Source organism: Clarias gariepinus, chromosome 5, assembly GCF_024256425.1.
Source record: "Clarias gariepinus isolate MV-2021 ecotype Netherlands chromosome 5, CGAR_prim_01v2, whole genome shotgun sequence".
NCBI classification, from domain to species: domain Eukaryota; kingdom Metazoa; phylum Chordata; class Actinopteri; order Siluriformes; family Clariidae; genus Clarias; species Clarias gariepinus.
This window is the reverse complement of record NC_071104.1, coordinates 21501427-21528729: the sequence shown is the minus strand read 5'-3', so window position 1 is coordinate 21528729 and position 27303 is coordinate 21501427. Positions and strand designations below refer to the sequence as shown.

At 37.8% G+C, this 27303-nt stretch overlaps 1 protein-coding gene across 3 annotated transcripts; it reads right to left on the bottom strand.

Annotated features, from left to right (window-relative positions):
* Positions 1-169: 169 nt before the first annotated feature.
* Positions 170-25976, bottom strand: ppp2r3b (protein phosphatase 2, regulatory subunit B'', beta). Of its 3 annotated transcripts, XM_053495877.1 has the most exons (15): positions 25907-25976; positions 22479-22848; positions 8231-8416; positions 7653-7756; positions 7253-7355; positions 6225-6299; positions 5995-6081; positions 5750-5906; positions 3833-3881; positions 3631-3720; positions 3241-3416; positions 2923-3041; positions 2730-2836; positions 2229-2274; positions 1037-1122 (listed from the first exon to the last, which is right to left on the bottom strand). In XM_053495877.1, exons 2-14 carry the CDS (start codon positions 22806-22808, stop codon positions 2256-2258), a joined length of 1602 nt encoding a protein of 533 aa, XP_053351852.1. In that variant the 5' UTR covers positions 22809-22848; positions 25907-25976; the 3' UTR covers positions 1037-1122; positions 2229-2255. The 3 variants fall into 3 exon arrangements, with proteins under 3 accessions (XP_053351851.1, XP_053351853.1, XP_053351852.1); XM_053495876.1 differs by lacking the exon at positions 2229-2274 and having other exon boundaries at positions 170-1122; XM_053495878.1 differs by lacking the exons at positions 2229-2274; positions 22479-22848; positions 25907-25976 and adding an exon at positions 11416-11777 and having other exon boundaries at positions 170-1122.
* Positions 25977-27303: the final 1327 nt, after the last annotated feature.

The following is a 27303-nucleotide window of genomic DNA, read 5'->3' as shown; positions in this document are numbered from 1 at the left end:
ACATTTTATAAGTAAATTATTTGCTGTACTTCATCATTGAGAAGTTGACCCAACATGACGTAACACACAGCCACACACACACACACAGTATGCTCTCAATATTAAGGCAGTGTTCACATCTGATGCATGGCACTCACTAAAGACAGGAAATAATTAATTTAGAATACTTTATTTAACTCATTAAAAAAGAGTGACTTTTTCATTCTTGAAATACATTGTTCAAGTTACTTTTACAGAAAAGTTTCAGTATTTATTTAAAATTCGGGGGTGTCGTAACACTGAACAAAACACAGCAAACAATAAATATGTACAAATATTTATAAATAAATGTATAATTTAAAATGTTCACAATTTGTGAAACAGCAAAGTAGAAGCTGACAGCAGGCACAGTATTTGTAAAAACAGTTTTTTCCCCTCAAGGAGCTCTGAGTGCGAGGCATTTCACATACCTTCACACAGCGTTATAAGAAATGCATCATCCATGAAATCAAGCTCAAGTCACTTTTGTTAAATTGTGGAATGCAACATTTGCCAATTGTGTGTTTAATATTCTACACTCGGGATTATATTGAGCATTTCAAGTGTTCGTCAATAACCTGCCTTTTGGTTCCTGTGCAGACAGACGAGCCTGACAGGCCTAGTGCTCATCCGGTGCTGATCAGGCACAGAGCTCAGTAGGAGCTGTCAGGCTCTGTACAGCAGATTCTACACTGCTGGTGTGCTGGGCGAGCACAAGCCTTCCTTTTCAGGTGTTTCACCAGGATACTGGTGTATTGCATCTTAACTAGAACCTGGCACACACTCTGGCCAGTCGGAACACAGACATGAACTTGTAAGCTCATCCATCTGGCTGCGTTGATGTGTTTTATAGGGAATGGCTACGGGCATGGCGTTAGTTGCTCGTGGCCTGTTTTGCTGTGCTCTGCTGGGTGCTGTGTGTCTGTGGATAGTTTTGATGTTTATATCCCTGCAAGTAGCTGTCATTCAAAATCATCTGTGTATTTGTACTCATCCAGGTCCAGGTTAGAGTGTGGGTTAGCAAACTCAAACAAGTGCCTCTTCTCACTGCACAGGTCAAACTCACTGGAGATGCAGTCAATCGGCACCAGGGGGTTCTCATATCTGGAAAAAAGAACAGCAAGTGAGGACTCATTAATTCTGAACTAGGGCTGACTGACAAGTGCAGCTTTACTCCACTGGATAATACCGATACAGAGAATAAATTTCACACTGTCCATATACAGAATTTGTACATGTTTACCTCCTGCTGAGTAATGAAACTCAGATAAATCGTGACTAGATTAAACAAAGGTAAGTTGAAACCACTCGGGCCAGTATGTAGAAACAAGATCACCAGAGTTTTGTGACGTGAGGAGCACCAGGGTGAAGAGAGCAGACAAATGAAAAGTCCCAGGGAACCGAGCGAATTAAAATGTTTGCATGGTACCAAACAAGAGCGTGATATTCACCTACAAATCTGAGACGTCCCAATATCCTTGTCCGACATACTTAATTAAGACCTATTGGTTTGAGTCTCTCAGACTGCTACTGCACTCAAGCAGACACAGCAGAGTAAACCACAGGAAGATTTGATTGCTGGATTAGATTTCAAGAACTACGTATATTTTTCTTACTTAGTTGCTCAAACTTTGTGTCAATATTGTTCTGAAGTGTGTGTACCCTTCTTAACACTCATATAAAATTTTGTCAGCAATGTGCAGTATGAAGATGTCAGTAGTCATACCAATGTTGATGCCATCATGTGACCGCCAGAAGACTGGTCAGAGGCTGTGCACCGTAGAAAGGATGTAAGCTAATGGATATATACAATAAAGGATAGTGTTCTGCATAATACTTTGGCAATTGGCAAGACTATGAGAAGAAATTTAATTCTTTGTTGTTCAAAATGTGTCTGGATGCTACTGGTGACTTCTTTTAGCACATAATATGATTGTATAATTTAAACATGACTTAACATCTACCCTTTGATAATTTAGTAGTAAAATTTTAATGCATATATTTATCATGTATAAGTGTGTGCATATGTCTTTGTGTATATATATCAATCACATTAGGCCAAAGTGAAGGTAACCATTCAAAGTCACCATGATCTAGTCGAAGAAGGGAAAAGAAAAAAAACCCCAACAATCATAACTGAGAACTTGAGTTTCTCGGGACTTAATTAAGTGGCCTGATGTGAACGAGGCCCAACACTTTAACTATCTTACCTATGGACCTTAACACAGAAGCTGCCTTCAGAAATCAGTGGTGCTCCTAAAAGCAACACACAACACATCAAAACAGACTTTTATCCTTGAACCATTTGCTCTTGTCTAATACACGACACTGTATTTAGAAGCGATCACAGAAATTTTTTTATGCTTTTAAGAGATCATCGCTAGACTTTTAAAAATCTAAATGTGAATTTCAAATTCACGGCAAAGTGTATGACACTACAGTTAATACTCGTCCTTCATCACCATGAACGATGCCAAACGTCTTCTGAATAAATCCAATTGTCCTGCATATAGCTGGTTTAGCATCTTTTAGTGTATAGGTAATACATGTTTGTATATTAAAATAGTCACTCTGTGTAGATTAAATCCTTACCCAGGCTGGAATATGCACATGTTTTAGGGCGAGAGGCAGCACTCTGATATTAATGATGCATGAGCTGAGATGTGACATGGTAACGATATGAAATGGATGATGAAATCCTGATGCCTTACCCATCATTGTACTGCTCGTTGGCGGCTTCCTCGGCCACCAAAATATCATACTCCTCTGCAGCATATCTTTCCCAGTCTGAAATGTCCTGTCCCAAAGTCTCAGCATCCTGGAATTAGTGATTATAATATTTACTGCACAAATAACTATAACAGTTTGTTCAAACAGAAGAAATATGTGAACACTGGCCGCTACCTTTGCCACAACAAACGGATCCCTTTGCTCATGATCCAGATATTTCTCAATATTGAAGAAAGTGTCAAAGAATATATGAGCTAGTTTGCATCTCTTTAAGTCCCGGAGAGTGATCTTTCCTAAACAGGATATCGTCAAATATCAACATTAAAAAAAAATTCTACAAACAACAGTCAACAATCATTATTAAAGGGATTGAGCACCATCTGTTTTAAGTTCAGGTTAATCCAAGGATATACACATATGCAAGTATTTGTATATCCTAAAGTATTTTAATAACACACAAGATTGCCCTCTTTAATGACAACCCAAGCCTACCTGGAATCTCAGGCCTGACCAGATCTAGCATTTGGCATAAACAATCCTCAAATGGCAGGGGTTCAATGGCCATGGTCTCCAGCTTCTGACACTGCTCCTGATAGAAATACTGCAGCTCGTACATGGACAAAACTCCATCCCCATCCACGTCCATACAGCGGAACCAGTACTCTATGCTACAGAGCCAAAAGCCAATACAATTATTGGTCATTTAAAAAGCTATGACTTCAGTCCAGTCCAACATTTACGAAGCACAAATGAATTATTTATTTGTTGTGTTATGTTAAATGCAATAGACAATTATTACAAAAAGACAGTAAGATGTCAGCAGCTAATTAAAACGCAATACATTAGAAGCCTAAGGATTAAAGACTGATAAATGGCTAGTACCTGGTTTCAGTCTTCTTGTCTTCCTCTGAGATAAGGAACCATACAAAATCGGCATAACTCAACCGTCCTTCTTTATGAACCTTTCTGTCTCTGTTCATAAACAGAAATAAAAAAAGCATACAATACACCAATGGGTCCCTATAAATTCAATTTTACTAAATATTTTAATTAAATTGTAATATGAAAATGCAAATAGCCGTACCTTGTTACAGTTCCTGAGAATATTCTATCAATCATTCTGTGGGAGATAGCTAGGATGGGAAAAAAAAGAGAAAAATGAAAGAAAATATATATCAGCACTATGTGCGCGGAACTACAAGTTTCATTGTAAAAAGCGTTTGGATAAAAGTTTGGATAAAACCCTGTCTGTATGCTCAAGCTAACTTCAATGTTTTTTTTGTTTTGTTTTTTAACAAGAATGTGAGATGTGGAAGTGGTGGCTAAGGCTCTAGGTTGTTGACCTGATTCGCGTTCTAGCTAGCTAGCCACACACACAGTATGCACTTTTATCAGAAAAATAAACAAGAAATCTCTCTAATGACACTTGATTGAGCGACACACTAACAGAATCACTGCTGTAAAGTAAAAATAAAACAAATTAACCTGGACTTGTGAAAAGAATCGCGACGGAGCAGTGTTTCTGTGTAAAGCTGAGAGAAAGCGTGTGTGTCTGTGAAGGCGAAAGTAGGAGCGGTCTGTGTGTGTGTGTGCGCGAGCGTGGGGCACGGTGTCCAATGAGCAAAGAGCAGGCTGATAAAAAGAGAGAAAATGAATTTTTAACCTCTCTAATGAGACTTGCTTTTGCTTTACACGCGTGCTGTACACATAGGCATACGGACATAAAAAAAAAAAAACATATTCTACACACATGGTCAGTGTTGTAGTAACATGCTGCACATCAACCTGAAAAATGTTATAAAAACGATTCCTAAACAATTTGGAGTTCAATGTTCTACAGTGAGAAAGATTATCCAAAAGTAAAGGGCATTCAAGACAGTTGATAATCTTCCAGCACATTCACGATGCTTCACGATGCAATTCTTAGAGAAATACAAAAACTCCCATGAGCTACATCTACAGAAGACTGAACAAGTACGGTTTGTGGAACAGTTAGAGGAAAGCCTCTTTAACCTAAAAAGAACATGGAAGCATGACTGAATTTTGCAAAGCTGCACCTGAACAAACTACAAAATTTGAAAAAATGTTCTATGGACAGATGAGACCAAAGTGGAGATGTTTGGCCTGTATGCACTTTTTGGCAAAAACTCCTCATACCTACGGTCATTTAAGGTGGTGGAGGAATAATGATTTGGGCTTGTTTCCAATAGCTACCGCCTGATTGAAATTGGATCACACAACAGGACAACAATCCAAAAGCATACCAGTAAATCTACTACAGGAAGAATGGCTGAAAAAGAAAATCATGGTTTTGGGATGGCCTAGTCAAAGTCCAGGCCTCATCCCAACTGAAATGCTGTGACCCTAAGTGAACTGCACATAAGCAAATGCCCAAAAACCTTAAGGAACTTAAGCAATGGTCCAAGACAATGTGAGACACTAATAAAGACAAACAGAAAAAAAACAAAACAAAAAAAAACAGCACTTCAAGTTATTGCTGCTAAAGGTGGATCTACAAGCTAATGAATCATAGGAGGTACGTAGTATTGCCCACATTTTTTTTTCTTTTTGGCTTAATTTTTTGTTAAATAAACAATGGCGTGTTAAAAAAAGTTATATGAGGTTCATTTGAGATTGCATTTGCCTAATACTAAGACCTGCTATGATCAGATGACACTTATTATGTTTCTACACAAACACACATAAAATTAAAAGAGATGGCACTAACGTTTATACATGACTATAGTTGTTTTCAATTTAACATAAAAACAAAAGGACACTTGGTTTAAGAGAGACGGATCAATTTAAGTGGTAGACATGACATCATGCTGCAGGTAATTCATATTGCAAAGAAATTAATATCCCATTGATCTTCTTCCTCTTCACTAAACGACTTGTGTGATGTGGTGAGCAATAGGTAAAATATTTGACTGCATAAAGGCAACATGGCGGTACTTAAGAAACACAAATATAACTCTTTCCCCACCGCTTGGACTGCTACCTTGATCATTGTGTCGTGCCATGTCCCTCTGGTCTATGTAGAGATCGTGGTCAGTGTCGAGCTCCCAGAATTTACAGTAGATGACATAGAAATGCTCATAAGAGAAGTACTCAGTCAGCTGGTTGACATCCTCTTCCTCTTCCAGTAGAGCCACATTCTGAGTAAATAATCTGACATGTAAATGCTTTATATACCACTTCACACAAAAAACACACTATTCTTAAAAAAAAAAAAAGGATCCGAACCTGAAGAAAACTGCTTTTCCGTAGCTCCGAACATGTTATTTTTCCTGTCCATGATCGGTTGACGTTATAAAATATCCTCTGTATCACCTGTTGAGAGAAAAATTGGATTGGGTCACTGAAGAAAAACTTTATAAAATGCATCTACAATCCCAAAGTCTGCCGTGTGTGTTTGAAATTAAATATAACATTGCTTCAAGGAGTTATGCTGTATTGTGTATTGTTACCCTTACTGTGGTAATGTAGCGTGAGTGAAAGTCCGAGGCCTCTTTCAGAAAAGCAAGGCCCGCATGTGAATCCACCACATCCTTAAACAAGAGAGAGGGGTTCACAATGCTTCTCAGATCCCAATATCACATCAAAGTCAACAGTATGAATGGCAGTCAAAAGAAAAAAAAAAAGGGTGTGTTGAAGCAATTTGTGCACTGCCCATGGTCTCTGATTTAGATTAGTGACGGAAGAGGGGGTGGGGGGACTGTGTTATTCCCAATTGCAAAAAACATCATGGTGACCAATGATGTGCAGACATTTAAAAGGGTTTTGATCTAGTGCAGTTTTCTACAAGGGCAAAACCAAATTCAAATGTCTTATTGTGACTTATTTGGAGGGGGTTTGTACTCCTTCCCTATATGAAATTAAATAATATGAAAACACATAAATCACCCCTTTTTGGGTGAAGGCACATACAGGTAAATGTACTCCACCACAATACTTTTTTCATTCATCAAAACAGTCAAAGCAATTGCTGAAGCCACACAACACATATTAAAGCGTGAATGCCAAAGTGTATTTCCTCTGCAGGAGAAGGGCTGCTGACCCCCAGTGGCTGCTCCTGCCATCCTGAATATCAGTAAGGCGTCCATCACAGGCTAACAGTATAACGGCCAGAGAAATAGCCAGCATGGCAAATAATGCTTGTTACCACTCTACTCTCTCTTGAGAGAATGCAGAGACCTTCTGCATTTTGATGTGACTGCTATTCCAGCTATAATAATCACCCAATGCACATGCCTTAATAATGGACACAAACAAAACAACATTTGGCTAAATGCCAAAATGTATTAATGACCCTATGTACATAAGTAAACTTTTACTCAGCCCTTTATACCTGAACAATTTCAACTAAATAATTGATCCCGTTTACATAATCAATAGCCTGTGTGTAACAGCTTTCTTTCTTTTCTTTTGCTTCAGCGAGCGAGCTAGACAGCACGTATGCTGGATATTTATCATACGTCTCTCTAAGAATAATACACCATACCTGCAGGAATGGAATAAAGTCCTCTTGCTCTAAATAAGGGCAGCCAGGCTTGGCCAGAAGGTGAAGAAATTTGGATGCATCATCATGACATGTCTGGAGCACTCTGAACAGGAAACAGACGCTGTCAGATACTTTTACCTCTCAAAGAACACAGATTTTAAAAGTGTTCACTTTAAAAGCATGACCCCAGACTTGTGTGTTCTCACTTCAGTATGCTTGGTCATTTCTGACCTGAAGCAAGACAGGAAAACTGATTTAATGCGTTTCTGATTGAATTGCAAAAATACTTCCGTCAGTGCTGAGTATTACTGGAATCTTAAATTAACACAGCCTACATGGAAATCAAGTGCTGCTCATATTAGTAAGAGAATACAATAATAATCAAAAAGACCCGTCTTACTTTCTCCACATTGCCACAAATTTGTGAACAGACACATATCCCCTTCTGTCTCCCCCAGAAGCGAAGAACAATGGCGCTTTCCAATAAAGTGGACATTCACAGGCCTGAGAAAACGGGAGTTACACAAAGAACTGTTAAAGCAAGACATGAAAATCATAACACATTAATCAAAGTCAAATGTTAATGTTTACCGCTTTACTTAAACTACTCAACTAAAAGCGTCTTTTGATGCTCTGCCAAAAATTAGCCTGCCAGTACAGGCTTGTACATTAGCGAGTCCTCATTGGGACTTTAAACGTAAGCTTTGATATAAATTAACAAAGCAATAATTATTTATAAATAATAATTAGGAATGAAGGTTTCCATAAATTGCTAGATGTTTTAGGTAAATCCGAAATGATATTAAGTGAATTCTTAGTCAGGTTTTCCTGTGCGTAACCCATTTCTAAACTATCAGTATGTTGATTACGGAACAGAAAAATATTTAAACCTGTAAATATTTTTGTAGACGTCTGTTAATTACACAAACAAACAATTTGCTGGGTGGCTGGAGGCTGATAGTTACAAATCACACTTACCTTGGCAACCTTCCCCATATCCTCAATAGTTACTCTTTCACTGGGAAACTGTGAAAATATTTTCTCTATCTTGGAAATGAGATTGTCAATGTTGATATTGGCTTTGGGCCGCCCTCGAGGGAAATAGAACTTCGGAATGGTTTCGCTTAACGCTGGTGAAACGGCCTCCTCTTTCTTAAGCTGCGCCTGCCAAAGCAGACAGAAATAAAGAGTGAGCCACAAGGCTTGCTGAATTCACACCCAGTCCCACTGGAGTGACAGTCATCCTGCCCTACACAGTACAGCTTAGTGGACTTCTCTGGATTTAAGATGTATCAAGTGATGATGGCATATAACATTGGATTCCAAGTTGGGATCATTTTAGGAGTCATCTGTTGGTATATTATTCTAGATTGTACATGCCTTGGGTGATATTAATAACAATTATTCAGAAAAGAATCCGAGTTCAAAAACCATAATCTCTAATTGGTCCAACAAAGTATCAGAAAACAGAGCAGAGTACAAACAGGGGACATGTAGAACCTGTTCAGACTTCACAGAATATTGTAGTAAATGTCAAAACAAAACAAGTCTGGAACGTGACAGTAATTACTCTGGAAATGTAGTGGAATTATTTTGCCTAAAAGTAGAGCTACGGCAACTATAACTGGGACTGAAAAGACGCATCAATGTAATCGATCATGTCTATTATATAAATACATCGACTTCCAGGGCTGCCGATACATTGTAACATTTGCTTTTGTCCACAATTCTGCCGGCATCTGAACCTAATCGTCTGAGGTAAGTCTTTGAAGCAACGCTTAATAAAATGGTAACGTGTGTACCGTGTTGAAATGAAATGTCTCACCACAGTGCGCACGCACACACACACACACACACACAAGCATCTCAAAACATCACTGTTTTCGCAGGGTTCTCTGAGACCGCAGTCTAAGTGTGTATTAGGGTAAGTTTAGTCTGAATGTTGGTGGGTGTAAATGTCTGGTAGTCAAGCGTCCCCAGAACAGATGCTAACCGCTAGTTTTTCATTGCTGCTTTCTGGTGCAAGGTGTAAATAGTCTATGTGGCTAGATTTAAAAAACCAAGCGATGTAGAGTTAGTTTGAAATGTCTGCCTCCTACAGTACATAGATTAATGTTAAAATAATGATGAATGTACAAACCTTTATAAGATGCAGTTTATTCATATACTGTATTTATATGGTAAAACGTCACCAATTTTATTTTAAAGATTTTGGGATTCTTATAAAGAGAACAAATCAGTTTTTTAATGAAAAAAAATAATTCTTCTATAGAAATTCTCTCACTCAGTGTGTGCCCCACATGGTCTCTGGACTTCCTAATTCTTGAGTATTTCTTAGGTGGGAAATTTATTGCGTGTGTCTATATATAAAAGTAGAAAATGCTTGAAAAAACTGTTATTAAACATAACACATCATTGGTATTTACCGGCAAGTTAATAAACTTTATATAATTTAATAAGTTAATAATCCAACTGTAAAAAATTACCGCTAGAACAATAGTGTAAAATAATCACTAGATTTATTTTAGTTTTAAGTCTTGAAACAAAAAAAATAAACACATAACAGTTAGGTGTGACATCAAACACAAAGTGATGCAAAGGAAATCCAGTATTCTGTATTGGGAAAGAGCATGCACTGTAAATAAGTTTATTGCAAATGTTAACTAATATCCCATTCCCACCTACTCAGCAACCGAATCATATTTGAATCTGCTATTATAAACAAAAGTCCTGACGCACAAACTAAAAATGGCGAGAGGCCTTTCTAAAAAGGCTGAAGGTTAAATGTTATATCGGGCAAAACGAAGCATGTACAGACATATAACAGAACATTTTATAACAGTGATAAAACACACTGGTGGAAGCAGATTTAGGCTAGTGTAGCCCTCAGGTCATTACAGGAGATAAAGTGTTATCACACTGAATTGTACGTGTACTTTCAGCTGCATAACACACATGTTATATAATTTCTATCACCCAAATTAGGATGGGTTCCCCGTCCTCTCAAGGTTTCTTCTTATTGCTATCTCAGGGAGTTTTTCCTTGCCACTGTCGCCATCACCCTTGGCTTGCTCATCAGAGACAATCTCATTATTATCTAGACACATTTTTCCCATTTTTGTGAAGCTGCTTTGAGGCAATGGCGATTGTTAAAAAAGCGCTATATAAATAAAATTTAATTGAAGTGGTGAGAGCTTAAAGGCCACAAACTAGTGACCATGTTGACCAGAAGTCCAACATAGGCCAGTACGTGTTTACACGCCGGCTCTGAAAAGCCACTTGCTAGCATCTAGAGTTTCCACTAGGTTTTTAATATGGCTTGGTATCAATTGGCATCAACAAAAAAAAAAATTTCAAGACATTTTTCTAAAAGCCATCCCTGCCTGAGATCACAGTCAACCTGAGTGATACCCGGGTAATAATATTGTTAATAAACTTGCATCTGTTTAGAAAAAAACTTCATGCTGGTATGTTCGCTAGTGAAAAGGTTACAGATAAATACCATAAGCTTAAAATAAAATAGTGAGAACGTTCTCAAGCCAAACACTACAAACATTCTACAAATGTCAGCCTAATAATAACACCCACCTACACCCCAGGCACATCATATCTGTGCAAAAACTGTATTAAAACCGCACCCTTTGTACTCATTCATGAGTCAAAAGTTTTGTGACCTCTTGGCAGTGCTCTTGGCGTTTACTTCTCCTAAGCTCCTCCTTCATAGTAAGACTGACCACATTGTGGTTTCTTCCTTAGTTTTTTTAGTAACCTTTACTCTACGGCCAGTAAACAACCTGTTGCGCTCACTTTCACCACCACCAATGCTGCAAACTCTTAAACTGCATGAGCCTGTAGATGACATTCCACTATTGGGAACAATTTGCTCTAAAGTGCCAAGCAAGGGTTCAGTGCAACAGCAGGCGAGATGAATGTTTTTAATCTTCCCTGCTACACCAGTGTCAGCCATGTCTATAAAAGGAAATGGACATCTCCTACACCAAACAGGGTCCCCTGTTCAGTGTTAGCATCAGAACCTTTAACTGCGTTACCCTCTTACTCATTCCACCATACAGGGGGAGAAAAAAAAAGTCACAGTGATGTCCTTAAAATGCATAAAGAACTTTTCACAAAAAGCCAGAAGTTAACATCAAAAAAAGACCTGCCTGTCCTTGCTGGAAAGCTCTCAGCCTCTTCTTGAAGCGTGAAGGCAGGACAAAGTCACAACCACGGGCCAGCAGAGCCAGCTCCTTCCTCAGGTCAGGATCCTGGCGCAGGGACAGCTCCTTCATCCTCATTCTGCCACCAGCTCACACAGCACTACTGCTGATGGTCTTCCTCACTAACTGTCTTAGCACAGGACACCCCTCAACAAAGCACCAACTCACTTAATGACCAGCAGCAGCTGCTTCTCTCAGCCCTGCTCCCCAGACTGCTCACTGTCTCACACATCCAGCACAGTGCGCTGAGGCTCCACAGCCGTGTCCTGTAGGGCCACTGCTCAGACAACGGTGTTTGTGTCCGTGCACGAGTCAGAGAGAGAGAGAGAGAGAGAGAGAGAGAGAGAGAGAGAGAGAAAGAGAGAGACAGTGTGTGTGTGTAGGCAGATAGTAGTCAAGGGGTGGATCTGCCCTTTCCAGTGTGAATTCCACAGCTATCACAGAAGGTTATGCAAAAGACAAACCTGTACCAGAGTAGACCACTAATAATTCACTAGCTTACTTGCTACGCTACTTCTTCATTTTACACAGATACAACCCTGCCCCTAAGGTCGGATTGTCTGCACTTTAAATTCAAGTGACCCAATACTAATCTCCATGTTATATATAATGTATAAAGCTTTAACATCATTCACAGTAACACAGTACAGCTACATTGACACCAAAAACGTCATTGTAAAGCATGGCCAGAGGATTTAAATGTCTCACACAGATAAACAAAAAAAGCATGTACATTATATAAATCCTAAAGACCTTGTTTATTCAGTGTTCCAAGGCTACAGCTTCCACTACATCCAGACTTTATTATAGAGGACAAGATTTATTCAGAGTTATGGGCAAAGTGCCGAATGATAACAGGTAAAGAAGTCAACGAATTATAATAAAAGCCCAACATTTTTGACAACCCTAAGAAACATGGACGAAATAAGCAGTAGTTACGTAAGATTTTAAACAGTAGTTATTGTCAATGCTCTAGAGCAGCCATCAAAAGTTTATAACTGTTCGAATCACCTAATAAACAGGTACGGTCTTCAGTAAAAAGAAAAAAAAAAAAAAAAAAAAAGAGAGAGACAGCAGCCTTAAAACTGTCGTACTGTGAACACAAGGCTTGATGTTGTGGCTCTCGCTAAACTGGGACTAAAATAAAGCCCTGGCTGGCTTAAATGATAAGTATTTTTAGATGCCAGATTGCAGAGCGCACATTCTTCCACTTAGATTCAGCAGGATTCCAGTTCCTGTTGCTTCCAACGCATGGACACTGCACACATTTGATAAACGCAACATGGTATTTGTTATCTAACTTTGTTATCCAAATCCATCTGTCAACACCATCAGAACGGAAAAATAAGACAATGCAAAGTAGCCAGTGAAACAGCTTTCCCGTGTGTCGGCTTGTTATGAACATTCTGTTATAACACTTTTCCATCTGCTTGCTCTGCACTCGCCTCTGTTTAAGTAAGCTAGCACTAAACAGAACAAGTCTGGGATCTGGCTGTATAAGAGGAGGCAGCTGTCCATGCCAATAGTGGTATTCTATAAACAAAACCTTGTGTCCAATCATAGGGACAACTGCCCAAAGACAGTAATCAGCCAAGTAAAAAAGAAGGTGCTAACAGTCAGCAGCAGTTGCTACAGTTCCAGTTTTATGCCTAAAATTGAATGTTCGTGTCGTTTAGACACACAAGGAGCTACATTTGATCAGCTCTAGAGAGCCAATCTGTTTAGGGGAAAAGAAAAGTCCATCAGCTCCTTTACAACTCTACAGTTAAACACATCACTCAAGGACAACAGGCTAAGGAAATTCTGGCTCAATATCGCTCACGCTCAAAATCTGACACTACTTTTGTAGCTACATGTTTGGCTCCATTTCTCACACTCAATGTCAAATTGCTGAAGTCATCATCAAGCATCCAGGATACAAAGCTAAATACACATGCAATACTCTTACAGATACAATTTACCATATGTACAAACCAGGCAAATGTTCCTTTTGGTCAAAGTGGTTGCCAAATTATGTTTTGAACTGTGGGCTGTCATACTTCTAAAGACGAAGGTTATGCATCCATTCTTCATTCCTAATCTGAGAAAGAAATATGGAAGCAAAACGTGGAGCAAGAAGTGTAATATATCAACTTCCGAAGTCATTTCTAAAACATATATATTCTAATACAAAAAAACAAAACTATGCAAAACCTTTCAAGTTCAATAAATAAACGATAAATAAAACAACCGGTAATACTGCTTAAAACTCAGACAGTTATGACTCAGATAGTAAATCTCTATATGTAACAACAGCAAAGTAAACCACTGCAAAAACCTTTTGGGTGCATGAAAGTTAAATACATCTCCATACTAGTGATGGGGGTCTGTAATTATTCCATAATCAATTATTGGTTTGAGTAAACCAATCAATGATTGATTAATAAATCAATTTAACTGCACGGTACAATGTTTTTGATAATTAATCCCCCCCCTAAAGTCTGTCAAACAAAAACAAATTGAAATTGAGGTGCATGTAAGTACATTACCATAGGTGTCGGTCCTCATTGCTTTGCAAACCGTCCGTGAAGTTTGTCACCCAGAATGTGAGTACAACGCAAGTAAACGGGGCCAAATTCCACAAACCTTGTCTGTGCAAAAATTCCAAAGTACAAGTCAGATGGAGCTTCTGCAGCCCCACTGAGCTAAACCGAGTTGGAATCTTACAAAGTTACGATACGTTTATTACAAACTGAACTTTTTTTCAGGTTAGCCATATGATTATATGACTAATTCCCAGTTAGACATATGGATAGTTCCAGTTAGCCTTACCCACCCTTGTTGTGAGCATGTGCAGTTATTGGTTTATACGCACGTGCCCTCCCGGTTGCCCGGGTGCGCAGTAAACATGCTGTGTTTTAGAAATTTGCAATGAATAAAAACAATTGTAATTTTTCATAATCACTTAATTAACCAATGATTGACTATAATCAATGATCCTTCCATCAATATGCTGAATGCTGATCCTGGCCTAGGTGGATCGGAGCCCACTGTAATCGATTTCATAAACATTTATGGGAGTTATTTTGACAACTCCCGTACAGTCCTAACCTCGTTTAAAGCGATTACCACATGTTTGGGTCATAAAAAGAGTTCCTTGGAGGCTAGCATTTTAGATGTGAAGCAGGAAGTCCGAATATGCCTAAGAAAAGTGTATAGTGTGACAGGAGAAATATATGTTATACAGAGAAATAGGGTAGTTTTTAATCTCATAACTGTGTTCTGTTATTCTGCAATCGAACAACAGTCTCTGTTTGACTTGAACGCCCCTCGTTTTTAAAAAGAAAAAAAAGAGAAAGCAATTATGTTGTATTGGAGTTACTAAACAGAAATGCCTGCAATTATACACCTGCAACTGTCTTCTAGTTTTTGCCTATTGCATGCTGGTTTAAATTTATAAAACACTGATACCAGTAGAACTATTTAAACCTGGAAGCTTTTAGGAAAACCACTATTTTTACAAACATTTTATACATCAACTCTTAACCCTGCAGCTCAGCAGTGTTTTAATACACCTTATTCCATTACTGAAGCTAATGAGTTAAACAAAGTGTTGAGAGTGGAAAAACCCAAGCTGCTTAGTGCTGTGGGCCTCCAGGACTAAAAGTGTAGAGTCGTGCTCTGATAACAATGCAATTTTACTTCATTTAACAGCGCCTTAATGACTAACAGGCTAAAGGCATTCAGCAGTTGGCTCACATGTTTAATTGGAACTTTAATTAAACTGTCTGCCTACTTGCTAATTAGATACTATTTGTGCATTTGTAACATACTGAACAGGGGGAATTTAAGCACCTCTTGGTAAAACATTAAAGCCAACATGATATAGCACATGCACCCAAGGGCTGTACTCCTACTTTATAGAGTTGTATTAGCCAGTGATATATCTACATTTATTTAATGAACTATACAAATTAGTGCTTCTTGAAAGTATTAAGATTATTTGGTGGCACGACTAGTAATAACTTTGTAATTCTTTTGTCATTTTCTGTTTCAACAACAAATCCACAAGTGTTTAAAAAAATATGAATCAGTTCATGAGACTCTGGATGGCCTTTCTGTTTCATCATGTGCAGCAGTAAAAACCCATTGGAATAGTCTTTTATTTGAAGATCATATTACTTGGACAGCCTTCTTTTATCTCAAGATAAAAATATAAATGTCACTACATGATGCAGAAAAACTGTTTTTTCCCCTCTACACTAGGCTGGATTACAATAATGCCTTGCTTTCTGGATATTCCAGGTTGGGCATAAACAAGCTTCATTCAGTCCAGAATGCAGCAGTGAGGGTCTGCACTAGAACCAGATAATATGAGCACAATCACCTATTCTTATGTTCGATGTATTGGTTTTCAGTCAAATTGCACATTCATTATAAAATACTTCTATCAGTCCAGTATAAAGCACTGAATAGCACAGTACCAAAGCAATGTGGTGCACCAGGCCAACTTAGATCAAAAGGGGCAGCTTAACTTTTGGTACCTTGAATAGTGAAGGTAGAGCCTTCCAATTAGTATTCAGGACTCAGACACTAGAAACCGATTTTTTTAAATCACGCCTTTTCTAATATTTTTTTCTTCTGGAAACTTGCATTACTGAAGAGCACACAACCATAAAGTGTTTTGGTTAACTGGAATTTTTTAATGCTCTCTCTCACTTACTCACACACTCCCTCTTTTAAAAAAATTAATAAATAAAAAATAAACCCCTAAAAAACCTGACACATATGCGATAACCAAGACAATTTACTCAGCATTCTTTTGGTCCACTTTCCTTGCCCTTGTAATGGAAGCATGCAGGCAGCAAAAACCATCATCTAATACATAAAGTGATTACAAAATAAATTTTGCAAAACAGAAATGTAGTGATTTTAAGACCTTCAGATAGTTCTCCACCTGTGTGAGAGAGGGGAAAACCCCTTCCTGTTTTTTGTCCATTTCCATTTTGGCATGACTCAACAGTAGCTCATTTACACAGACACTGAAATGGCACACTTGAAAGAGTAGTGAAACAGAGGGAGTCAGGAGTAAGAAAATATGTTTTATCCGAGGGGTATTTAACTAGACCATTAACAGACACACATTAAGAAAACCTCTATTATAACCTCTTACACTTAAAGATGGACACCAAGGTATCAACCAGCTCAGGGTCCTGGCCCATGATGTTAATGGTGCTGGGTCTGGTCCTCTTGCTCCTGTAGTCCAGATCAAGGAGATGAATGTGTACCTTATTAACATCAAGTTAATAACTTTAGAACTGATTGATTAGCTAAGTCTTGGGTGAATAACTCTGTGGAAAGTCACTGTTTTGTGAAAAAAGAGGACACTCAAACTCAGCCATTCTGGACAATAAACAGAACCCCCTCAATGACCTACTGGTTTAATAGAAAAGCTCCTTTAGTAGAAGACTCATTCAGCTCTGCTGTAGAAAAGGGTGGTAGAGGAGGCTGTTTGTACCAACAGTGATCACATTGTGCAATAGCTTACAATAGATTAACACTGTGCTAATCTATCGCTGGGACGATATTCGCAATGAAACACAAGCTTAAACAGAAGACTTATACCAACCACATACTGGGTACAACCTGGAACACTGAAATCGTTCAGACAAACATGTTAATATTGAACCTCGTGTTGAGTTTATGTGATGGTCCTTTGAATCACAGATCGCCAAAAAATATGAATGTCTGAATTTACAAACAACTGTTTAGTAGAGATGGGAATGACCAGGGATAATCAGATACAATTTTATCACAATGCCTAGGTGCGATTGATTTGTATAGCTATTTGATTTGTATTGCTATTCTGATTTTAGAGATTTATACCACAATCTAAAAACTTAAGAGTTTGTTACAATTCTAAACAAATTTAGCAAATATTTTGACCCTAACACATAGGACGTTGTGCTGCCTGCCAAGGTGTGCATAGTTTAGAGTGCATCATTTGTAGGATTATAGACAAATAGCAACATTTTACCACCCACAATTTCAGCATATATATAAAAGAATATATATCCAGCATACATATAAAAAAACACCACAATTTTGGAGTCAGTGTGGCGATGCATAACTGCTGGTGAGAGTACTCAGAGATGCAAGTGGTACAAAACAATGCTCACATTTACACCATTCTTCCTTTTAACACAGTTGGCATGAATCAATACAATTATATAATGATTATTTAGTGAAACAATAAATTACAAGTATAGCAAGTATCAGACGAATGCTAGTACTGGTACGGGCAAGAATGTTGCATAAGAGCCAAGATGCCTTTAGCAATCAATAGAACAACAGAAGCAAGGTGAGCTTTCTAACATTTTTTTAAGTACAATCAGAAAGATTCAATAAAACAATACATCTTGTTTTAGGGTAGATTAAATACATTGTTACATTTTGTTTAATTATCTACTATATTTTACTAGTTATCTACTCTAAATACATCATGCAAATGATTAGCTGTCCAGCCAGGCTGCTAGATTCACCCATCAATAAACCCCAAATTTAAATCCAGATTATGAAGTGTTTCACTCCATGACCTTTCAGCTCATTTAAATCAAGCCCTAAATTTAACACCATAATCTGTTAACAAATGTAGTACGATAAATGGTTATATAAGCCCATGCTTACTTACATTTACATCAGGATCCATGCTGGTACCCACCAATCATGTCCATATGAATGTGTTTCGAGTGTTGTACTAGCTAACCAGTTCCAGTCGACCTATTTTGGTACTTCCACAATTATTATCCTTCAGGAAAATTGCTTTAACAGAATGATGACACATATTTACATATAAACCACTCACTGAAACTTATTAGTAAACTTGTCCATCTGGTTAAACTACTGTAGATGCCAATAACATAATATTTATTGACTTACAAGCTTTTCACAACTGCTTCAATGCTTCAAAAAAGGATGTTAGTTATTATAATGTAAACAAATAATCATTTGGACAAGCCGCACTCTAGGAGTGCTGATAATGCTGGTACATTTTACTGTTTGTACTCTCCCCTTTGCCGCCGTTTGTTACATAAGATTCTGATTTAGCATTCCTTTATTATCAGACCAAGTACTCGCTGTCAGTCAGTTTGTGCCTTAGCATAGCAACATGAAACATTGCATCTGCCTATGGCTACTCTGAGAATTAATTTCGTTTGAGGGGGTAGAAACGAAAAAACATTTGTTCATATTGTGTTTAAAAAAATATAATTTTTTTTGTTTATATTACTTTTGCATCAAATATTATCACACTTGTAATTATCTGTCACCTTGCTTGTCGTGTCAAAGTGGTACTTATATCCTGTGTAATAGCACTCTTGATTAGGTGATGGCTTAACTGAAAGAAACTTGTTTCTATTTTAATTGCAGACATACACACCTAAAGGACCCGGAAGGAATAAGTCACCTTTTGGATTTAATTAAGCAAATACTCGGTCCCATGCTTCTTTAACAAGTCAACACAAGTTTACCTCAAAGTGTTTCTGTTAGTGCTCCTGGTGAAATACAGATAATGCACTTTTCATAACAAAAATTCCCCCTGTTTTACTACTCTTTCAAACATGCTATGTCATTGTTTATGTAAATGAGCTACTGCAGAGCCAAAGCCCACCGGAAAAACAAGCAAGGGAAGGGCATCTTCTTACATAATGTTACATTCAATAAAAAAATTTAATTGCCTCGTTTAAGCTAGCCAATACAAAAAAATGGAAAAAGGCAAGCAGGAGAAATCTCTCATGTTTTTTTTTTATACACACACAGACAGGAAAAAAAATCTAAATGTCTAAAAAACTATCAGAAAGTGAATTCTGCATAATAATAGGGCCTCTTTAAGGCCCTTTATTTGGATAATTACTACAGTGATTTATATTCTTCAGCTGGCAACAATTCTTTGAACCCTAACTGCTGATGCTGCTCACTGCATCTCAATTCTAAACAGCCATGCTGGAAGACATATTCTGTTGTCCAGAAATTTTTTTAACTGTTTTTGAAGGGGTCAAATTCCTGGCCTGCATCAAGGAAAAAAAAAAAAAAAAAAAGATTGTGGAAATTCCTGGAAATTCACAACAAATTATTAAGACTTGGTGAACTGTCAACTTCAGAGTTATTGAAAAGGTTGTGTAATCTAATGAGCCCAGATGTAACCTACTCCAGGGCAATAGGCCAGTCAGTATAAGAAGGAAAGCACATGGAATGATGCACCCATCATGCATAGTGGCTACTGTACAAGGCTCTGAAGGCAGTTTTATTGTAAAACCTGGGGTTGCTTCAGTTGGTCAGGTCTAGGCTCAGCAACATAATGTGGCAGTAAAATTCAGTCAACTGACTACCTGATTGCACTGAATGACAAGGGTTTCACAGATCTACAATTTTTTTTCTGCTCTGATGGCACTGGTATATTCCAGAGTGATAATGCAAAAATTCATCAAGCTCCAATCGTGAAAGCCTAATTGTGGGAACACAGGGACAGTCACCATAGACTACTGCCTTTAACACCATTGCAAGTTTTCAGGTGCCCTGGAGGAGACTACAGAGCGGTTTGAATCCTACGTCATCAACATTAAGATCTTATTTATTATTAAATTAATTAATAATAATTAAAAATGTTGTGATGCTGGAGAAGGCTGTCAAAACAATGCCAAGGCCAAAGCACGTCATAACCAAAACTAAAGGAAGGCCAACAATTTTTTTGGGGACTGGGCAGTGTACTATAGAAGAAACAATAATTAAATATTGCATTAAAAAAAAAAAAAAAAAAAAAAAGACCTAATCTGACAGGCAGATTTTACCTCAAAAAGATCCCATCAGTACACTTGTATGCTTTGGACTAGATATGGATGATTTTGACCATTGTGGTGTGGTAATGGCCCTCTACTTCATGGTGGGATGCATCCAAGAACAACGCCCTTGTTTTTTTTTTCTACAAGAGCATGACCCGCCCTGCTTTACTCTTTACATAAAAGTGTGATTTAAGACATGTGTTGAGATTCTGCAAGCTATGCATTAAGCACTAATCAATTTTCAAGTACTCACTGCTTGTACAGGGGAAACGAGTCTATCTTTGTCAGAACCTTATGTCAAAGTTGGACCAGCTGTTCCAAGCAGCCCCACAATGACGTTAATTGAATTTCCAACTAATCCTTTGAAGAATGCATTTGTATTCTGGAATTCCTTTGGCCCTCCTGAAATAGAGCATTACTCGATGTGGGATCAGACTAACTTTAATACAACATGACAAGCTTTGAGCACATGCTGCCTATGTCACAGCAGAAAATGGGGAATGCACAACAGTTGTTGCATAGCCAGAAAAGCACCTGGGATCACTAAAGTAGTAGAGAATAACTGGTCATGGAACATCAAAGTTGTCAAAATCTGTATTGTCTACCAAACAAAGAAGTGCACCAAGAACTAAAGAGAAAATAGCATTGACATAGGTCGTATTGGAAACAGATGTCTTTCTTTAAAAGAAAGTGATGACAAAATCTGTGTTATAGCACATTCCCTTTCATTTTCTGATTCCATTCCCTCATTTTTTAGTGCACTGGAGTTCTAGGGGCATAAAAATACTATATTATCTGGAAGACAATTGCAAAGCTCTAATGTTCAGAGTGATGCAAGAAGTTGGAGATTTTCTTTGCATGTTCCTGCCCAATTTTTGGTAAACGTAACACACCCCTGAACTGCCACTACATAAAATTATTGTGCGAGCCCAGGTTGCACCGCTCCAGTCGTATCAGGAGTCCTGCCATTCAGGAGTGTTATAACGGAACGGAGTTGATCCATACAGATTTCACCCACAGACTGGCGCAAATGTAAACCAGAGATTAATTGCAAAATTGAACCACTAATAGTTTGAAATAAAACTTTACTTCCATTTTTAGATTTTATATATGCAGTAGACATCTTAAATGTTGTTTTTATTTAAAATAACTAGTAATAAAGAGGACTGCAAAATTACATTCAAACTTTGTTTTGTGGTCTGAAAAATTATCTCATCCATGAACAAAAAACGTAATACAATCCAAAATGCAAGTTTTAGATCATTTGCACCCCCAACATTTAGGGGAGCTGTTCCGACTGGCTGTGACCAACCACTAAAGAGCCTTGATAAGAGCTGCTACACTCTGCTGTGTGAAAGACACTTTCACTTTTGTCATTCCCCTAACACAGATTTACACAGAGATATTTACACAATTAGAATAATGCATAAAAAAAAGTATTGACATTATTTTCTAATACACATTTTCTTCCCTTAAAGTCCACTAACAAAGCAGTGTGTAAATGGCAGGCAGGCTCTCTACATGACCTCTAACATGTCAGTAGGCTATAGCCCTACTCATAGCTGCAGCTGTCTGTCCAACTCACTGACCCCACATTGCCGACATTCACATTCAGGAATGTCTTTTTCTTGTCCTGCTAGGGTTATTAGTACTAATAAAGACTTTTACAATACACAGCATTGTATTGTATATGCTAATGTACAAGTCTTTAATTACGCACGTTCTGCAACATCTTCTGAGACTCTACTTAATTTGGTGTATTATGACACTCGTGTCTTGAGACCTCAATAATAAAATCAACCATCACTTATCAATACACAGTGGGAGATCCATCAATGCAGTAATTTGTGGATTTCAAAGATTTTTATAACTTGTTCCATGTACACTTAGTCCTAGGTAACATCTGAAAAGTATTTATTTTTACGATGCAAAAGATTTCACGTCTTAGACACAGCCTAAAGTCAGAAGCCAGAGGCAGCGAGTTCTTCAGCAGCCTCTTGTGGCAAAAAAGAGGAACACAAAGTTCTCCAAGTCCACTGTTACCTACTGAAGGCAAATTATCATTGTTTACAAAACAAACAAACAAAAAAATAGTTTCCTACGTACCACTTGATCAAATAATACTCCAGACCTAGCTGTTTTTCAGGATATTTTTTGCTAATAATTTATAAATGAGAATGACATGGGTTTTACCTTTTTAACGCTGACAGAGCGTCTCAGCGCCCTGCTGTTTGGTCCTGCTCTGTTACTGCTGCCACTCCCGGATGGCAGTGTGACAGACGGGGGGCTACATGGTGCGCTGAGAGATGAAGAAGTCCTCTCTGTCACATTACAGTTTGAGGCAATGTTGTTGTTTTGAGAAAAATTACTGTTGCCTTTGTCAAACTCAAGCTCATCTCCATTCTTGATCTTTCTGAGGTAGTCTTTTAGCATTTCCTGGATGTCTGGCTCACTCAACCAATTCAGGAATAGCTCATCCACCTTCATCTTCAGGACTGGCTCCAATCCTTGAGGTGATGGCATTTTTCATTGAATGCTCGCTTGAAAAAGTCACCTAAAACATCTAGAAACAGAGAGAAATTTCCCTCATTAGTCTAGTTTACATACCTGTAATTATTGTATCGCCAAAGAAGCATTTGTGGAACACTTAATAATATTTGCATTTACCCACGCGCGCACATAGATCTTTTATTTATTTACATAGTACTATTCTTACGCGTTAAAATAAACAAATCCATAACAATATTAAAGTTCAGTGATTAGATTCTGTACATTGATGTGTTTTCTTTTGTAACAGGAGGTCAGAATAATGGTGACTTGCAGCACCAACTGGTTTTACACAACACCCAAGAGCTTTTTGAGATATGTCATGCCCTGGCCGAAACTAAGCAAGTGTGACAGTAGCTTAGAGAAATGGCTAAAAATGAAGAACATGCCTTGGTCAAGAATTTCTCTGTGGAGGATTTCTCACAGCCACTTTTACTCACGTCTGTCAACTTTAACAAGGATGAAATCGTAAACAAGATGCCATGGGTTTTTTGTGTAATGTGATACAAGTTTAAGCCACGGGCATCCATAAGCGCTGCTGATAGTGATGTGGTACAGGAGGGTCATCACACCGAACCAACCGACACGTCCGCATGGTACTCTCAACAAGAGAAGCCCTGACGTTGTATAAAGATGGAATCACATCCTTAATGATTTTAAGGTATCAAGACACTGAACAGCCTGGAGTTGGTGAAACTTTTTCTGTGAAAAATGCCTTTCATAACTGCCAACCCTCATAAATCCCTTCCTCTTAAGAATGAAAAAGCAGCAACTATTTTTGTTAACTTGTGGTTAGTTGGAACATGGTTTAGTATAGTAGAATTTATACATGGAATAGTATGCGAGAAAATGCACAGCCAAAAATTATCGAATAATGCTGGTTTTTAACCCGTTTTACCTATGCAGAATTTAAATTATTAATGGTTCTTTACTGCTCAACTGTAATGTCACGTCTTATTCACCTAGCAACTGGCTATTCATTAGCTACAAAAAAAAATTCAGTTTTTAATGTACTCATAATTACAATGTACTCAACTATTCCAACTCCAACAACAACAAGTCATGCTCAGGCCAAACCATCACAAAATGTCTGTGAACTGTCTGTTTACCTACAAAATACCCATGAAACTGAACAACTTGCTATGAATAAGCTGGCCATGTGCTATGATTTCTTATCTGTTAACAGCCATGTTGTGTACACCTGAGACTACAGAGCACTTTAATGCTCAACATTACCGTATGCAAAGTAGTATCCATTAGCAAATACTATTTAGTAGTTTAGTGAGCAGAGTTGGATTTGGCCATTTTGAGTCTGAGGGTTTTCTCCAGTAGTGACAGCTCAATGATGACTGATATGATTTATTACAAAAAGGCACAATTACATACACAAAATTCTACAATTCACCAGAATATATGTTATGTTTTTTTTTAAATGTTATGATTTTTTCCCCTAAACAGCGACAAGCTGTGCTAAACTCAGAAAAAATTTCTGTTAAAGAACTGTTGGGGTTATATTCAAGAAGTGAGATCAACCACCAGGAGTGGGTGGTGCATATACATTCTAGGAAGCATTTAATTGGCATTTAACGGGGCAGTGGTGGATCAAACACTTAAGTGATCGTGAGGTCAGGGGTTTAAGCCCCAGCACTGCCAAAGCTGTCAATGCTGAGCTCTTGAGCAAGGCTTTTATCCCTATCTGCTCCAGGGGGGCTATATTCTGACTGACCCTGCATTCTGACCCCAGTTTCACGGTTCATCAAAAATAATCCGCATTCTGGTTATATTCAAAACTCTGGCTCAACACCACTTTCTGTTCAAGGCTACTGTCTCTCCAGTCACTGCTTTGCCGGTGTGAAGGTGTCACATCAGTTCATTTGTAACTATGCAGCAAGCAAAACTGGCGCCCACTTGAGATTTGCATAAAAAAAGAGCAGAGTGCAGTGATTCGTTGTTTTGAGGTCTGAGGGTTTACCTGGTGCTGTTATTTCCCAAAGACTATGCACAGTATGAAAAAAGTGTTTTGTCACGAAGAAGTGCGTATTAATGTTAAGAGAAATTCGAAGAAGATTGCACAAGTGTTGGCTATCAAGAAAGAGCTGGACGCCCACCACATCTGATGACAAACGTTCACGCACTCCTTTCCACACTGGCGACACTTGTTTTGAGGTGTTAAAGCCATGTAGTCTTTATATACAGTAGGCTATAGTCCTGATCTTGGACTTTCACTTATTTGGTCCCCTGAAAGCAGAACTACAAGGACAAAGATTCACTTCTGATGAAGAAGTGAAGACAACGGTGCATTCGTGGCTCGTAGCTCAGCTTAAGACATTTTTAATGAGAGAATACGAAAGTACAAGTGCATTAACAAGCAAGCAAATTACGTTTAAAAGATGTATTTGTCTTGTCTAAAGGTTTATTTAAATAAATTATACAGTCAGGATGTAGATTTACTTTTGATTTAATTACTATTCTATTAATCTCCGTTACACCAAAGAAAACGTACAAGAAGCACTGAAGCACCTGTTTGGACTCCAGGGACATTTTATTCCACGTTTAATTGCTGCATTTTTGCACGGTACCAGTGCAATGATTACACGTGGAACAACATTAAACACGTGAGACCTCTTCATTTCTACAGAAGTGGACGTGTGTGCGTGTGGACGCTGTAGGACACTCGCTAACAAGCTACTTAAATAACACTAGCAGAAACACAGTGTTGTCACACTTAGCTTTTCTGACACGCAAACGGAGCATGGGAAAGTTAATAAATAAACCCAGCTCTGTGTGTGTGTGTGTGTGTGTGTGAGAGAGAGAGGCGGCTGTAGCTCGGTAGTGAGTGAGAGAGAGAGAGAGAGATAACTAGCGCTAGTTAATTAACATGTCGCCGGGTCTCTAACGGTGCTGTAGTGTAGCAGCAGGCTAGCTGTTAGCTAGGGCCTCGCCTTCACGCAAAGTTTGACTTCTCCTCCCGAGCTTAACTGCTAAACCACACACTGCCTCTGCATTATATAACCGCTAAGAAAATCCTCCACACGCGTGCAAGCGTAAACAAAAGAAGGTTTTCATTAACTTACCCGCATTGTATATTGTATACTCTTACAGGAAACGCCGTACACACTTCACCGGGTTTACTTTGAATCAAACTCTCGTTTCCCCGGGTTACCGGGAAAACATTTTCTCGCGAGATTTTTTTACGCGAATAGACGGGAAAGAGGAAGCGGTACCAGAAAATTAATCACTGCGTGTTTCTTTATAAATATTTATTAATAAGAAGCACATGCAATTTATACGTCTTTAATAAGAAGAGTAATAATCTACATTGGCCTTGCACCAACACATTTTCACATTTTCTGTTACTTTATCTCAGTTTCTGCAAATCTCAATTTGCACTAGTTTATCTACTTGATTAAACATCCTCATTCGCCTATATTTTGCAGATATTCACTTCATTATTTATATATATATATATATATATATATATATATATATATATATATATATATAAGTCTCTTAGAGTCTGCCATCGACATCCACAATAACAACTAGATATAATGCCATATATAGGATCAACCCACTGGCAAGAAATATACAGTCAAAAAAGACGGTGTATGTAATCTCTAGGCTAAGCAGTGCTTAATCATATAATTTAAGGCAAATCAGTTTGATTAAATATAGAGTGGCCAGGGTAAACTATCCCCAATCCATATCAAATCATTTCCATCCTTTTATAGTACTACTATACTATATATTGTTTCTTCAAACATTCACCACAGCAAGGCCCAATATTTGCTGATATTTTACTTACATTGTTAAACTGCAGCTGATAATGTCTGTACTCAATATTCGTTACAAACACTCCACTGCAACTCAAATTATGATATTTGTGGCATTTGAAATGCAATGTAGCCTAAAATAAAAAAATGCCGAAAATGTGAGCTAAAATAGTGATATTATAATCAAAAACAACAAATAAAACAATAATATTATCAGTAATAATATTAATAATAATAATGATGATGATAATAATAATGATGATGATGATGATGATAATGATATACTGGAAAGTTTTATATACATTACAGTGTGGTATTTATCACCATACTGTAAACATATATAGCATAAAAAATTATCAGATGTGTAAAGATAGACTGAAATTAAAAAAAAATAATCATGTAACTGGCAATTTGTAATAGTTCATGAAATAATTGGGTCATCCTGTGTACTTTTTTCCCCCCAATCTCCAATCTATCTATCCATCCACATCTCTCTCTCTCTCTCTCTCTCTCTCTCTGCTTCTTTTGATGGAATGTTTGCTAAAACACTTTAACAGTGGTGAAATATTTGCATGTATTCAGTTGAACACTGTAAAAACCACCCACACCCTCACCACCACTGATTGTTAATAAAAGTACAAAGACAGAATCAAATTCAGTTCAGAAAACATTTAAATTCACATTTCACAGAGCTAAAG

Coding starts and splice junctions, on each gene's coding strand:
- ppp2r3b (XM_053495876.1), bottom strand. CDS start 22,808: ATGCCATCACCTCAAGGATTGGAGCCAGTCCTGAAGATGAAGGTGGAT. Junction 7,757..8,230: donor ATATGGGGAAGGTTGCCAAG/GTAAGTGTGATT, acceptor CCGTTTTCTCAG/GCCTGTGAATGTCCACTTTA. Junction 7,356..7,652: donor TTTGTGGCAATGTGGAGAAA/GTAAGACGGGTC, acceptor TTTCCTGTTCAG/AGTGCTCCAGACATGTCATG.